The 16,212-nt window shown below is 46.3% G+C and overlaps 2 protein-coding genes across 3 annotated transcripts in view; one reads left to right on the top strand and one right to left on the bottom strand.

Annotated features, from left to right (window-relative positions):
• Positions 1-16,212, top strand: part of l(1)G0289 (lethal (1) G0289) — a 523,775-nt gene that overhangs the window by 58,954 nt on the left and 448,609 nt on the right. The gene's annotated exons all lie outside the window — the stretch shown is intronic.
• LOC139746642 (uncharacterized) overlaps positions 1-16,212 on the bottom strand; it is a 115,307-nt gene that overhangs the window by 26,236 nt on the left and 72,859 nt on the right. The window contains exons 3-6 of the mRNA XM_071658066.1: positions 15,080-15,339; positions 13,753-13,863; positions 6,528-6,755; positions 1,581-1,789 (exon numbers count right to left, since the gene is read on the bottom strand). Of these exons, the coding sequence (XP_071514167.1) occupies positions 1,581-1,789; positions 6,528-6,755; positions 13,753-13,863; positions 15,080-15,339 (808 nt within the window). The remainder of the gene's footprint in view (positions 1-1,580; positions 1,790-6,527; positions 6,756-13,752; positions 13,864-15,079; positions 15,340-16,212) is intronic.

The following is a 16,212-nucleotide window of genomic DNA, read 5'->3' on the forward strand; positions in this document are numbered from 1 at the left end:
GGGAGGTAGTGTACGTGTACAGGGTGGGAGGTGGGTGCCCTAGGACCGAGCCAGCGGGGCTGGGGCTGGGGGCTGGGGCTGGGGCTGGGGGCTGGGGCTGGGGCTGGGGGCTGGGGCTGGGGGCTGGGGCTGGGGCTGTCTCCCACGGTGGAGAAGGATAAGGGTCGTTGAGGATAGACAGATGGATACACAGATAGATGGAGTGATAGATGAGGACATGTAGATATATAGAGTGACGTACACCTGTCTTATACACCAGGTGGTATACACTGGGTGTTATACACCAGGTGGTATACACCGGGTGGTATACACCAGGTGGTACACACCAGTTGGTACACACCAGTTGGTATACACCAGGTGGTATACACTGGGTGTTATACACCAGGTGGTATACACCGGGTGGTATACACCAGGTGGTACACACCAGTTGGTATACACCAGGTGGTATACTCACGTTGTGGAGCCAGGTGGTATACACCAGGTGGTATACACCAGGTGGTATACTCACGTTGTGGAGCCAGGTGGTATACACCAGGTGGTATACACCAAGTGGTATACTCACGTTGTGGAGCCAGGTGGTATACACCAGGTGGTATACTCACGTTGTGGAGCCAGGTGGTATACACCAGGTGGTATACACCAGGTGGTATACTCACGTTGTGGAGCCAGGTGGTGTACACCAGGTGGTATACACCAGGTGGTGTACACCAGGTGGTATACACCAGGTGGTATACTCACGTTGTGGAGCCAGGTGGTATACACCAGGTGGTATACACCAGGTGGTATACACCAGGTGGTATACACCAGGTGGTATACTCACGTTGTGGAGCCAGGTGATGTACACCAGGTGGTATACACCAGGTGGTATACACCAGGTGGTATACACCAGGTGGTATACTCACGTTGTGGAGCCAGGTGGTGTACACCAGGTGGTATACACCAGGTGGTGTACACCAGGTGGTGTACACCAGGTGGTATACACCAGGTGGTATACACCAGGTGGTATACTCACGTTGTGGAGCCAGGTGGTGTACACCAGGTGGTATACACCAGGTGGTGTACACCAGGTGGTATACACCAGGTGGTATACTCACGTTGTGGAGCCAGGTGGTATACACCAGGTGGTATACACCAGGTGGTATACACCAGGTGGTATACACCAGGTGGTATACTCACGTTGTGGAGCCAGGTGATGTACACCAGGTGGTATACACCAGGTGGTATACACCAGGTGGTACACACCAGGTGGTATACACCAGGTGGTATACACCAGGTGGTATACACCAGGTGATGTACACCAGGTGGTATACACCAGGTGGTATACACCAGGTGGTATACACCAGGTGGTATACACCAGGTGATGTACACCAGGTGGTACACACCAGGTGATGTACACCAGGTGGTATACACCAGGTGGTATACACCAGGTGGTATACACCAGGTGATGTACACCAGGTGGTATACACCAGGTGGTATACACCAGGTGGTATACACCAGGTGGTATACACCAGGTGATGTACACCAGGTGGTATACACCAGGTGGTATACACCAGGTGGTATACACCAGGTGGTATACTCACGTTGTGGAGCCAGGTAATGTTGTAGGCGGGTGGGTCAGCTTTGACCGCGCACAGGAAGGTCACGCCCTCGCCTTCCCTGACCTCCCGCCCACCGCCCGCTCCAGCCACGCCCACCTCCCGCACACCATCTGTGGCTGCCACGCCCACACGCCCACTGACTTCCGCGACAGCACGCCCGCCCTCCGCCCGTAGGGTCGCCTCGGGTACATCTGTTGACAGAACGAGCATGATTGTAATTACACACACACACACACACACACACACACACATATATATATATATATATATATATATATATATATATATATATATATATATATATATATATATATATATTTATATATATATATATATTTGCTACCTTGTTCGTAGGTCCTTCATAACAATTGTTTTAGCATGGTATTTTCGACCATCGTGCATGTCCTCCTGTGACTAGATATGTGATTATTCTAATCTTTGGTGATTAAGCGAGTTAAGTCGTGATTGTCTTGGTCTTATCACAGACAGTAATTACTCGGGGTCGTTTACGATAATGAGATAAGATAAAATAACGGTAAGATAAGACAGTGATTTGATCTTGTACTTATCTTTGAGTTAATATGTATATAGTTTAATAATCGTCTCCTCTCTCTCTCTCTCTCTCTCTCTCTCTCTCTCTCTCTCTCTCTCTCTCTCTATATATATATATATATATATATATATATATATATATATATATATATATATATATATATATATCGAGGATGTAAGGCATGTGTACGTGTAGGAAGAGAGGAAAGTGATTGGTTCTCAGTGAATGTAGGTTTGCGGCAGGGGTGTGTGATGTCTCCATGGTTGTTTAATTTGTTTATGGATGGGGTTGTTAGAGAGGTGAATGCATGAGTTTTGGAAAGAGGGGCAAGTATGCAGTCTGTTGGGGATGAGAGAGCTTGGGAAGTGAGTCAGTTGTTGTTCGCTGATGATACAGCGCTGGTGGCTGATTCGTGTGAGAAACTGCAGAAGCTGGTGACTGAGTTTGGTAAAGTGTGTGAAAGAAGAAAGTTAAGAGTAAATGTGAATAAGAGCAAGGTTATTAGGTAGAGAAGGGTTGAGGGACAAGTCAATTGGGAGGTAAGTTTGAATGGAGAAAAACTGGAGGAAGTAAAGTGTTTTAGATATCTGGGAGTGGATGTGGCAGCGGATGGAACCATGGAAGCGGAAGTGAATCATAGGGTGGGGGAGGGGGAGAAAGTTCTGGGAGCCTTGAAGAATGTGTGGAAGTCGAGAACATTATCTCGGAAAGCAAAAATGAGTATGTTTGAAGGAATAGTGGTTCCAACAATGTTATATGGTTTCGAGGCGTGGGCTATAGATAGAGTTGTGCGGAGGAGGATGGATGTGCTGGAAATGAGATGTTTGAGGACAATATGTGGTGTGAGGTTGTTTGATCGAGTAAGTAATGAAAGGGTAAGAGAGATGTGTGGTAATAAAAAAAAGTGTGGTTGAGAGAGCAGAAGAGGGTGTTTTGAAATGGTTTGGTCACATGGAGAGAATGAGTGAGGAAAGATTGACAAAGAGGATATATGTGTTAGAGGTGAAGGGAACGAGAAGTGGGAGACCAAATTGGAGGTGGAAAGATGGAGTGAAAAAGATTTTGAGCGATCGGGTCCTGAACATGCAGGAGGGTGAAAGGCGTGCAAGGAATAGAGTGAATTGGAACGATGTGGTATACCGGGGTCGACGTGCTGTCAATGGATTGAACCAGGGCATGTGAAGTCTGGGGTAAACCATGGAAAGGTGTGTGGGGCCTGGATGTGGAAAGGGAGCTGTGGTTTCGGGCATTATTAAATGACAGCTAGAGACTGAGTGTGAACGAATGTGGCCTTTGTTGTCTTTTCCTAGCTCTACCTCGCACACATGAGGGGGGAGGGGGTTGTTATTTCATGTGTGGCGAGGTGGCGATGGGAATGAATAAAGGCAGACAGTATGAATTATGTACATGTGTATATATGTATATGTCTGTGTGTGTATATATATATATTTGTATACGTTGAGATGTATAGGTATGTATATGTGCGTGTGTGGACGTGTATGTATATACATGTGTATGGGGGTGGGTTGGGCCATTCTTTCGTCTGTTTCCTTGCGCTACCTCGCTAACGCGGGAGACAGCAACAAAGTACTCAAGGGGTCGTATAATCTTAAGGGGTCGTATCAACTTACTCATAGGGTCGTACCGTCGTGCTCAAGGGTCGTACCATCTTACTCAAGGGATCGTACCGTCGTGCTCAAGGGTCGTACCATCTTACTCAAGGGGTCGTACCGTCGTGGTTGAGTGGGTCGTACCACCTCGGCCCCGTAGCTCGGTGGTTAGTCCAATGATGAATATTAAGATCTCTCAACTTAGATTTCATCTTTCATTTAGTTGTATAAAGACAAGTTCTCTTGTAAGCCCAGGAGGGTTCGAACCCTTGTGGGGTTGACATGAGTGATAGCTTGCTTTTTCTTAGCTTTCTTTCTTTCTTTCTTTTGTTTTGGTGGGGGGTGGACGGGACCTTCACTGTGATGAAAGCAGTGAATGAAGTGGCCTGTGCCCCCCCCCCCCTCTGAATGCCGTGAAAGATATATATATATATATATATATATATATATATATATATATATATATATATATATATATATATATATATATATATATATAAAGTTAAGAGTAAATGTGAATAAGAGCAAAGTTATTAGGTACAGTAGGGTTGAGGGTCAAGTCAATTGGGAGGTGAGTTTGAATGGAGAAAAACTGGAGGAAGTGAAGTGTTTTAGGTATCTGGGAGTGGATCTGGCAGCGGATGGAACCATGGAAGCGGAAGTGGATCATAGGGTGGGGGAGGGGGCGAAAATTTTGGGGGCCTTGAAGAATGTGTGGAAGTCGAGAACATTATCTCGGAAAGCAAAAATGGGTATGTTTGAAGGAATAGTGGTTCCAACAATGTTGTATGGTTGCGAGGCGTGCGCTATGGATAGAGTTGTGCGCAGGAGGATGGATGTGCTGGAAATGAGATGTTTGAGGACAATGTGTGGTGTGAGGTGGTTTGATCGAGTGAGTAACGTAAGGGTAAGAGAGATGTGTGGAAATAAAAAGAGCGTGGTTGAGAGAGCAGAAGAGGGTGTTTTGAAGTGGTTTGGGCACATGGAGAGAATGAGTGAGGAAAGATTGACCAAGAGGATATATGTGTCGGAGGTGGAGGGAACGAGGAGAAGAGGGAGACCAAATTGGAGGTGGAAAGATGGAGTGAAAAAGATTTTGTGTGATCGGGGCCTGAACATGCTGGAGGGTGAAAGGAGGGCAAGGAATAGAGTGAATTGGAGCAATGTGGTATACCGGGGTTGACGTGCTGTCAGTGGATTGAATCAAGGCATGTGAAGCGTCTGGGGTAAACCATGGAAAGCTGTGTAGGTATGTATATTTGCGTGTGTGGACGTATGTATATACATGTGTATGGGGCGGGGTTGGGCCATTTCTTTCGTCTGTTTCCTTGCGCTACCTCGCAAACGCGGGAGACAGCGACAAAGTATAATAAATAAATAAAATATATATATATATATATATATATATATATATATATATATATATATATATACTTTTTTTTTATCATTCATTCTTCCTTCGGAAGAGCGATGGAAGAAGGAAGGAAGTGAGTGGGTGTGGAGGAAGAAGGTATATGTGTGTGTGTGTGTGTGTGTGTGTGTGTGTGTGTGTGTGATTTCTGAAACAGATCTATCGCAAGGTTATTATTGGTGCTTCGGTGAGAGAGAGAGAGAGAGAGAGAGAGAGAGAGAGAGAGAGAGAGAGAGAGAGAGAGAGAGAGTGGGCTGTGTGTGAGTGTGTATTGGAGAGATAGCCACGCCCCACTGGTCAGGGAGGGGGGGGGAGGGGGAGGGGTCAGCAACAGTTACCTGGGGTGTGGGGGTGTGGGGGTGTGGGGTGTGGGGGTGTGGGGTGTGGGGTGTGGGGGGTCATCTATAGCATTGTGTTGGCTTCGTATGTGACTCGAGGCGGGCGAGTGCACGAGGGGCCAGAGTTCCTGCAGATTTAGATAGGCGTGTCGCCCTTAGTGCCGGGGTGGTGGAGGGGAAGGAAGGGTTGTGAGAGTTGGAGGGCTGTGGGAGAGAGGGAGAGTTTGGAGTGGGGTTTTTTAGGTGAGTGTTGGTTGGAGGGGAAGGGTTGTGAGAGTGAGAGGGTGTGGGAGAGAGGGAGAGTTTGGAGTGGTTTTTTTTAGGTGAGTGTTGGTTGGAGGGGAAGGGTTGTGAGAGTGAGAGGGTGTGGGAGAGAGGGAGAGTTTGTAGTGTTCATGGGAGTGTTGGCTGAAGGAAACACGAGTTACAAGGGAGAGTTGGAGGGCTGTGGGGGAGAGAGGGAGTGTTTGGAGTGGGGTTTTTTTTTTTTTGGGAGAGTGTCGGCTGGAGGGACGGGTTGTGAGAGTTTAGAGGCTCTGTAGGTGGGAGAAAGAGAGAGAGAGAGAGAGAGAGAGAGAGAGAGAGAGAGAGAGAGAGAGAGAGAGAGAGAGAGTATGTTTGGCGTGTCCTTGCAAGGGCAGTGTGAGAGGGACGTGATCCGTAGATCAAAATTGACCATTATTCTGCCTCCAGGTAATTCCTCCTTTTTTGAGTTCGGTGTTGTGAGCACCTTCGTCAGGTGGGTAATGTTGTGAGCACCTTCGTCAGGTGGGTAATGTTGTGAGCACCTTCGTCAGGTGGGTAATGTTGTGAGCACCTTCGTCAGGTGGGTGTTGGGAGCACCTTCGTCAGGTGGGTAATGTTGTGAGCACCTTCGTCAGGTGGGTAATGTTGTGAGCACCTTCGTCAGGTGGGTGTTGTGAGCACCTTCGTCAGGTGGGTGTTGGGAGCACCTTCGTCAGGTGGGTGTTGTTGTGAGCACCTTCGTCAGGTGGGTGTTGGTGGAGGAGGACTCACGGTACATGGTGAGCAGGGTGGAGCGGTGGGTAATGTTGGCCTCTGTCTGGCCCCCGACGCCGTCGCTGACGGTCGTCAGGCGGCAGGAGAGGTGGGCGTCCCTGTGGCGCTGCTCCACGCCCACCAGCTGCAGCTGGTTGACCGCCACGCCCTTGCCGGTCGCGGACCACGACGTGTCCAGCTCCTCCCCCTCCAGCAGCCACGAGAGGCCAGACACCCTGGACGACCCTGCGGGAGGAGGGGAGATGTTGGTACAAATCTATGGGGGATGATCGCCCTCAGGGGCGGGGGCGTCCCAAGGGCGTCCCAGGGGCGTCCTAGGGGCGCCCCTCGCCCCTAAGGGCATGACAGCTGGACAGGAGATAAAGGCGTAGATACATACAGACATACAGGTGAAGAGATGATAAAATGGGTGATTAAAAAAAAAAAAAGAAATGAAATGTATGAGAAGGAGGAGAAGAGATGGTACGATGAAGACGAAGGAAGGAAATGGGAAGGAGAACAAGAGAAACGTGCAGAGAGAAATGGTTGAAGGAGGAGAGAAATGGTTGAAGGAGGAGAGAAATGGTTGAAGGAGGAGAGAAATGGTTGAAGGAGGAGAGAAATGGTTGAAGGAGGAGAGAAATGGTTGAAGGAGGAGAGAAATGGTTGAAGGAGGCGAGAAATGGTTGAAGGATAAGAGAAGCGGTTGAAGGAGGAGAGAAATGGTTGAAGGAAGAGAGAAATGGTTGAAGGAGGCGAGAAATGGTTGAAGGAGGAGAGAAGCGGTTGAAGGAGGAGAGAAATGGTTGAATGAGGAGAGAAGCGGTTGAAGGAGGAGAGAAATGGTTGAATGAGGAGAGAAGTGGTTGAAGGAGGAGAGAATTGAGAATGGAAGATATAAGTACATGTAAGTAATAGTTGGGACGTGTATGTATATACATGTGTATGGGGGTGGGTTGGGCCATTTCTTTCGTCTGTTTCCTTGCGCTACCTCGCAAACGCGGGAGACAGCGACAAAGCAAAGTAAATAAAATAAATAGTTGGGTTCGTGAATGTTAATTTTCCCATGACCTCCCTGTGTAAGGTGTACTGGTCTCCAGCCAGTGTTGGGTGTACAGGTCGTAAAGTCATCAGGGGTCGTAAAGTCGTACTCAAGGGTCGGACCGTCGTGCTCAAGGGTTTTAGCGTCGTGTTCAAGAGTCGTACCGTCGTACTCAAGGGTCGTAAAGTCATACTGAAGGGTCGTAAAGTCATATTCAAGGGTCGTACCGTTGTACTCAAGGGTCGTACCGTCGTACTCAAGGGTCGTACCGTCGTACTCAAGGGTCGTAAAGTCATACTCAAGGGTCGTACCGTCGTGTTCAAGGGTCGCACTGTCGTACTCAAGGGTCGTAACGTCGTACTCAAGGGTCGTAAAGTCATACTCAGGGTCGTACCGTCGTACTCAGGGGTCGTAAAGTCATACTCAAGGGTCGTACCGTCGTACTCAAGGGTCGTACCGTCGTACTCAAGGTCGTACCGTCGTGTTCAAGGGTCGCACTGTCGTACTCTGGGGTCGTAAAGTCGTATACAGGGGTCGTAAAGTCGTACTCATGGCTTCAACTTATACAACAACTCACTCACTCCATCTGTGACCATCTGGCTGACCGGGGTCCAGTGGCCCCAGTCAGCTGGTCTGTGGCACAGCTGGTGCGGTCTGTATTACGTCTTGACACACCAGCACCAGCTGTGACCTGTGTGTGTGTGTGTGTGTGTGTGTGTGTGTGTGTGTGTGTGTGTGTGTGTGTATGTCAAATTGTAATCATCAGTTGATTAATATTCAAACGATTAATGTATTCAAGTGTCTTTGTGTGTGCAGGATAATCCTACGATCGTATATAAATGTGGCATATATCATAGAACATGGGAAGCTAAAGAAAATGAATGATGCCTCATAAAACATGGGAAGCTAAAGAAAATGAATAATGCCTCATAAAACATGGGGACACTAAAAAGAAAATGAATAATGCCCCATAGAGCACGGGAAGTTAAAGAAAATGAATGATGCATCATAGAACATGGGAAGCTAAAGAAAATGAATGATGCATCAAAGAACATGGGACTCTAAAGAAAATGAATGATGCATCATAGAACATGGGAAGCTAAAGAAAATGAATGATGCCTCATAAAACATGGAAAGCTCAAGAAAATGAATGGTGCATCATAGAACATGGGAAGCTAAAGAAAATGAATGATGCCTCATAAAACATGGGAAGCTCAAGAAAATGAATGGTGCATCATAGAACATGGGAAGCTAAAGAAAATGAATGATGCATCATAGAACATGGGAAGCTCAAGAAATTGAATGATGCATCATAGAACATGGGAAGCTCAAGAAAATGAATGATGCATCATAGAACATGGGAAGCTCAAGAAAATGAATGATGCATCATAGAACATGGGAAGCTCAAGAAAATGAATGATGCCTCATAGAACATGGGAAGCTCAAGAAAATGAATGATGCATCATAGGACACACGGGGAGCCAAAGAAAATGAACGGTGTATCATACAAGATGGGGATACTTAAAGAAAATGAACGGTGTATCATACAAGATGGGGATACTTAAAGAAAATGAACGGTGTATCATATAAGATGGGGATACTCAAAGAAAATGAACGGTGCATCATAGAACATGGGGATACTCAAAGAAATTGAACGGTGTATCATACAAGATGGGGATACTCAAAGAAAATGAACGGTGTATCATACAAGATGGGGATACTCAAAGAAAATGAACGGTGTATCATAGAACATGGGGATACTCAAAGAAAATGAACGGTGTATCATACAAGATGGGGATACTCAAAGAAAATGAACGGTGTATCATAGAACATGGGGATACTCAAAGAAAATGAACGGTGTATCATACAAGATGGGGATACTCAAAGAAAATGAACGGTGTATCATAAAACATGGGGATACTCAAAGAAAATGAACGGTGCATCATAGAACATGGGGATACTCAAAGAAAATGAACGGTGTATCATAGAACATGGGGATACTCAAAGAAAATGAACGGTGCATCATAGAACATGGGGATACTCAAAGAAAATGAACGGTGTATCATAAAACATGGGGATACTCAAAAGAAAATGAGCGGTGTATCATAGAACATGGGAGACGCTAAGGTAGACTAACGTATTCTGTTGTTACTTTACTGTTTATGATCCGGCTATTCTCCCCCCCCCCCCCCCCCGTATTGCTATAGGAAAAGCCCGCTGATATGAAACTGTGGACCAAATTTATTTATTATTTTTTGGGAGGTCCCCTGTGGGATATATTGTCCCTGCATTGGCCTGTAGATCCCATCAGATAAAAGGAATTAACGCTGGGGTATAAAAAAAAAAAAAAAAGGGAGGTGAGGGGGCGGGGCGGGAGGGGGAGTCCAATCTCTGCCTCCGAAATGAAATGTGAATTGGCAGTTTATTTGGAAGGGTTTTAATTTCGCGTGGTAGAATTTAGTTCCTGTTAAAACCATTTGGCCTTTTTTATTTTTTTTTCATCTCTTTCCCAAATTTTTTCTTATTTTTGGAAAAATACCGAGATAAACTTTTCACTTCCTAAATGTTTAAAAAGAATATATATATATATATATATATATATATATATATATATATATATATATATATATATATATATATATATATATATATTTCTTTCTTTCTTTCAAACTATTCGCCATTTCCCGCATTAGCGAGGTAGCGTTAAGAACAGAGGACTGAGCCTTTGAGGGACTACCCTCACCTGGCCCAATTCTCTGTTCCTTCTTTTGGAAAATTAAAAAAAAAACGAGAGGGGAGGATTTCCAGCCCCCCGCTCCCTCCCCTTTTAGTCGCCTTCTACGACACGCAGGGAATACGTGGCAAGTATTCTTGCTCCCCTATCCCCAGGGATAATATATATATATATATATATATATATATATATATATATATAATATATATATATATATATATATATATATATATATATATATATATATATATATATATATATATCCCTAGGGATAGGGGAGAAAGAATACTTCCCACGTATTCCCTGCGTGTCGTAGAAGGCGACTAAAAGGGGAGGGAGCGGGGGGCTGGAAATCCTCCCCTCTCTTTTTTTTTTTTTTTTTAATTTTCCAGAAGAAGGAACAGAGAAGGGGGCCAGGTGAGGATATTCCAAAAAAGGCCCAGTCCTCTGTTCCTAACGCTACCTCGCTAACGCGGGAAATGGCGAATAGTTTGAAAGAAAGAAAAGAAATATATATATACAGTTTCAATTTTTTCCCTCCATCTTTTTTATGAATTGTTCAATCCGAGCTAAAGAAAATCAATAAGGATTTGGCAACTGTCCTCTTGCATAATCCTCTTAAATTTATGATTTTTTTATAGATTTTTTTTTAGTGAATTTTGTTACCAGATTTGAGTCATATTTTTTTTATTTAAAAATGGTTGGTTAATTTGTCTGTTCTTATATGTTCACAATATCATAATCGTCATTCATGTTTCTGTTCATTAGATGAAATTTAAGAAAAAAAAGTTTATTTGTGATTTTAAAAGTGTAAAAATTGCTTTAGCTTTACAGAATGTATTAATCTTAAGAAAACACAAACATGGAGTATTTATATAAATTTGATATATAAATTAAGGTCCTCACAAGGGAGAGTAGAAAATATTTGAATAAATTTGATATATTTATATAAATTTGATATATAAATTAAGGTTCTCACAAGGGAGAGTAAAAAATATTTATATAAATTTGATATGTATATTCTAAGGTCTACACAAGGGAGATTAAGATATGACTATATAAATTTGATATATATTATAAGGTCCACACAAGGGAGATTAAGATATGACTATATAAATTTGATATGTATATTCTAAGGTCTACACAAGGGAGATTAAGATATGACTATATAAATTAGATATATATTATAAGGTCCACACAAGGGAGATTAAGATATGACTATATAAATTTGATATGTATATTCTAAGGTCTACACAAGGGAGATTAAGATATGACTATATAAATTAGATATATATTATAAGGTCCACACAAGGGAGATTAATAAATATATAAATTTGATATTTATTTTTACATACACATGGAAGACGAGACATATTTCGTGATGTTATTTCATAGATTTAGAAAAAAAAGAAAAAAATATTGATCTAAATTTGCTTTTAAGTTACTGGAGTAAGAAGAAAGATCCCGGGAAAAAAGGGTCACTATTGACCAGGAGATATTGTGATGCGCAGTGTGTGAGGTAGGGGGGGTTGGGGTGGGGACTTGGGGGTGGTGGTGGATTGTGAGGTTGGTAGTACTGATCGTGTGAGGTTGGCAGTACTGACTGTGTGAGGTTGGCAGTAGTGACCGTGTGAGGTTGGCAGTATTGGCCGTGTGAGGTTGGCTGTAGTGACCGTGTGAGGTTGGCAGTACTGACTGTGTGAGGTTGGCAGTAGTGACCGTGTGAGGTTGGCAGTACTGACTGTGTGAGGTTGGTAGTACTGATCGTGTGATCTTGGCAGTACTGACTGTGTGAGGTTGGGAGTAGTGACCGTGTGAGGTTGGCAGTACTGACTGTGTGAGGTTGGCAGTAGTGACCGTGTGAGGTTGGCAGTTCTGACCGTGTGAGGTTGGCAGTAGTGATCGTGTGAGGTTGGCAGTAGTGACCGTGTGAGGTTGGCAGTACTGACTGTGTGAGGTTGGCAGTACTGATCGTGTGAGGTTGGCAGTACTGACTGTGTGAGGTTGGCAGTTCTGACCGTGTGAGGTTGGCAGTAGTGACCGTGTGAGGTTGGCAGTACTGACTGTGTGAGCTTGGCAGTACTGACTGTGTGAGGTTGGCAGTAGTGACCGTGTGAGGTTGGCAGTACTGACTGTGTGAGGTTGGCAGTAGTGACCGTGTGATCTTGGCAGTAGTGACCGTGTGAGGTTGGCAGTAGTGACCGTGTGAGGTTGGCAGTACTGACTGTGTGAGGTTGGCAGTACTGATCGTGTGAGCTTGGCAGTACTGACTGTGTGAGGTTGGCAGTAGTGACCGTGTGATCTTGGCAGTAGTGACCGTGTGAGGTTGGCAGTACTGACTGTGTGAGCTTGGCAGTACTGACTGTGTGAGATTGGCAGTACTGACCGTGTGAGGTTGGCAGTAGTGACCGTGTGAGCTTGGCAGTACTGACTGTGTGAGGTTGGCAGTTCTGACCGTGTGAGGTTGTCAGTAGTGACCGTGTGAGGTTGGCAGTTCTGACCGTGTGAGCTTGGCAGTACTGACTGTGTGAGGTTGGCAGTAGTGACCGTGTGAGGTTGGCTGTAGTGACCGTGTGAGGTTGGCTGTAGTGACCGTGTGAGCTTGGCAGTACTGACTGTGTGAGGTTGGCAGTACTGACCGTGTGAGGTTGTCAGTAGTGACCGTGTGAGGTTGGCAGTTCTGACCGTGTGAGCTTGGCAGTACTGACCGTGTGAGGTTGGCAGTAGTGACCGTGTGAGGTTGGCTGTAGTGACCGTGTGAGGTTGGCAGTAGTGACCGTGTGAGGTTGGTAGTAGTGACCGTGTGAGGTTGGCAGTAGTGACCGTGTGAGGTTGTCAGTAGTGACCGTGTGAGGTTGGCAGTTCTGACCGTGTGAGGTTGGCAGTAGTGACCGTGTGAGGTTGACAGTACTGACTGTGTGAGGTTGGCAGTACTGACCGTGTGAGGTTGGCAGTAGTGATCGTGTGAGGTTGGCAGTGCTGACCGTGTGAGGTTGGCAGTAGTGACTGTGTGAGGTTGGCAGTAGTGACCGTGTGAGGTTGGTAGTAGTAACCGTGTGAGGTTCGCAGTAGTAACCGTGTGAGGTTGGCAGTAGTGACCGTGTGAGGTTGACAGTACTGACTGTGTGAGGTTGGCAGTGCTGACCGTGTGAGGTTGGCAGTAGTGACTGTGTGAGGTTGGCAGTAGTGACCGTGTGAGGTTGGCAGTAGTGACCGTGTGAGGTTGGTAGTAGTAACCGTGTGAGGTTCGCAGTAGTAACCGTGTGAGGTTGGCAGTAGTGACCGTGTGAGGTTGGCAATAGTGACCGTGTGAGGTTGGCAGTAGTGACCGTGTGAGGTTGGCAGTACTGACCGTGTGAGGTTGGTAGTAGTGACCGTGTGAGGTTGGTAGTAGTAACTGTGTGAGGTTGGCAGTACTGACCGTGTGAGGTTGGCAGTACTGACCGTGTGAGGTTGGCAGTACTGACCGTGTGCAGCTCGGCAGGTTAGCGTGAGGTTGGCTCCCTCGGCCAGCGGGGGCAGACGTTGGCCCACGGGTCGGCCCGTCGCGTCCACCACCTCAACCTCCACGATCGACTCTGTCAACACAGACACACACGCACACACTATTAACTCACTTGGCGTGGTCGACCACAGGAAACACATGATGAAACGTACATTGTATTTCAACCATCTGTAAGAAATCAGTCTGTGAAACGTAGATTTTTTTTAATCATTAGACAAGACTTTTAGACGAAACCAAACGAGATTAATCCATCTCGTATCATGTTCAGATTGGATAGATAGAAACGTGTCGATGTGGTATAGGGGGGGCGACATGTTCAGATTGGATAGAAAGAAATGTGTCGAAGTGGTATAGAGGGGGCGACATGTTCAGATTGGATAGAAAGAAATGTGTCGATGTGGTATAGGGGGGACGACATGTTGAGATTGGATAGAAAGAAATGTGTCGATGTGGTATAGGGGGGACGACATGTTGAGATTGGATAGATAGAAATGTGTCGATGTGGTATAGAGGGGGCGACATGTTGAGATTGGATAGAAAGAAATGTGTCGATGTGGTATAGAGGGGGCGACATGTTGAGATTGTATAGAAAGAAATGTGTCGATGTGGTATAGGGGGGGCGACATGTTCAGATTGGATAGAAAGAAATGTGTCGATGTGGTATACGGGGGGCGACTTGGGACTGTCAGTAGGCTGAGCCACGGTAGACCCTGGTATAGTGGTTTTGATAGTGCATGTGTGCCAGTGGGGACATGATTTTATCGTCTGTTCCTGGCGCTACCTCGCAAAGGCGGGAAAGAGAGAATTTATCGTCTGTTCCTGGCGCTACCTCGCAAAGTAAGGCAATGTGAACTGGGTCTTGCCTCCAGCCAGTGCTCAGTAAGGAGCAGTGAGCATGATGGCTTCGCTTCACAACAGTTGACATGGTCCAGCTGCACTGAGCAGTGCGTGTCGCTGCTCATGGTGACCCAGGTCTTGTGGACGGGTTAACACGCACACACACACACACACACACACACACACACACACACACACACACACACACACACACTGGGTAGAGAGAGAGAGAGAGAGAGAGAGAGAGAGAGAGAGAGAGAGAGAGAGAGAGAGAGAGAGAGAGAGAGAGAGAGAGATCGTGTTCTTCCTTTCACATGTAAGTATGTACATTTACGTATCTCTGTAGTTACGTGCACATGCATGACCCTCTTTGGTGTCGTCATGTGCGTTGCGACCAACGGCTCTGGAGTGGCCGGGTTCGAGTCTGGGATTGGGAAAGACGCAGTACGTACCAGGTACCAGGAGGAGGAGTCTCTGGGTCCAGGTAGGGGAGAGGCGATAGTGTACGAGGCAGCGGTACTCAGCTTGGTCCTCTGACCTCGCCTTCTTCACCACCAGGCGTGTCCCGCTCGACTCGAGAAACCGCCGCTCCTCTGTGGTTTCTAAGCCGGTGGTGGTGATGGTCTCGCTGTGGCGGTTTCTGAAGCTGTCGATTTTCTTGTTCTCGGGTGTCGTACCGTCGTCCACGTCGTGTCTGGCCCGGGCGTCGTAGCTGCAGGAGGGAGAGAGAGAACACACGCGTTATGATGGAGTCACGGCCAGCCCACGCGTCTATTTGTATACTCCTTCCCCGTTCTCCACCCCAGCGAGGTAGCGCCGGGGTTAGAAGAACGATAGCTTCATTGGCTTGCATCCACTCACTACCTCTTGTGTATGATGCACCGAGACTGCGTGTATCTTGCCCGCTATCCACAGCAAAGCCCAACACACCACTTCGTGATTCCCCCCCATGACCACTTTATATCCCTTGGTTCTGTCCATTTTGACAGCACGTCGCTCCCTGTATACCACATCACTCCAGTTCACTAAATCCCATTCACGCCTCTTACCCTCCTGGAGGTTCACACCCCGATACCACAAACACTTTCACTCCATCCTTCCATCTCTTTATCAGTCTCCCCTTTTCACTCTTGCTCCCTTCGCTTCTGATGTGCGTATCCCTTAAACAATGTTTCCTCACTCATCCTCTCCATATGTCCAAACCATTTCAGCTCACCCTGCTTTCTCCCTCAGTAAGATGTGGCTTCCTACCATTGCTCTCTCTTATACTTGTTACTCTACATGATAAACCTTCATCCCACCACAGGGACTTGAATCACTCCACTTTCCACAGGTTATCTCGTTTAGAGTCTCACTCAAACCATCCTGCCTCACTTCTCCTATCCCACACCACATTACCTTACGTTTCCTCCCATCAACTCCCAACTTCCCACCCATATTTCCCAAACTCTGACACAAACTCCTGTTATTTTCTTTGACTCTCATCTTCCGCCACCGTTGCTCACTCTCTGTTGCCATCTTTGAACACAAGCCTCTCTTCCAGGCTCACTCGTATCCATCTTCCTTCCTACACAAGGCATTTCCT

Source organism: Panulirus ornatus, chromosome 65 (assembly GCF_036320965.1).
Source record: "Panulirus ornatus isolate Po-2019 chromosome 65, ASM3632096v1, whole genome shotgun sequence".
Classification (NCBI taxonomy): Eukaryota; Metazoa; Arthropoda; class Malacostraca; order Decapoda; family Palinuridae; genus Panulirus; species Panulirus ornatus.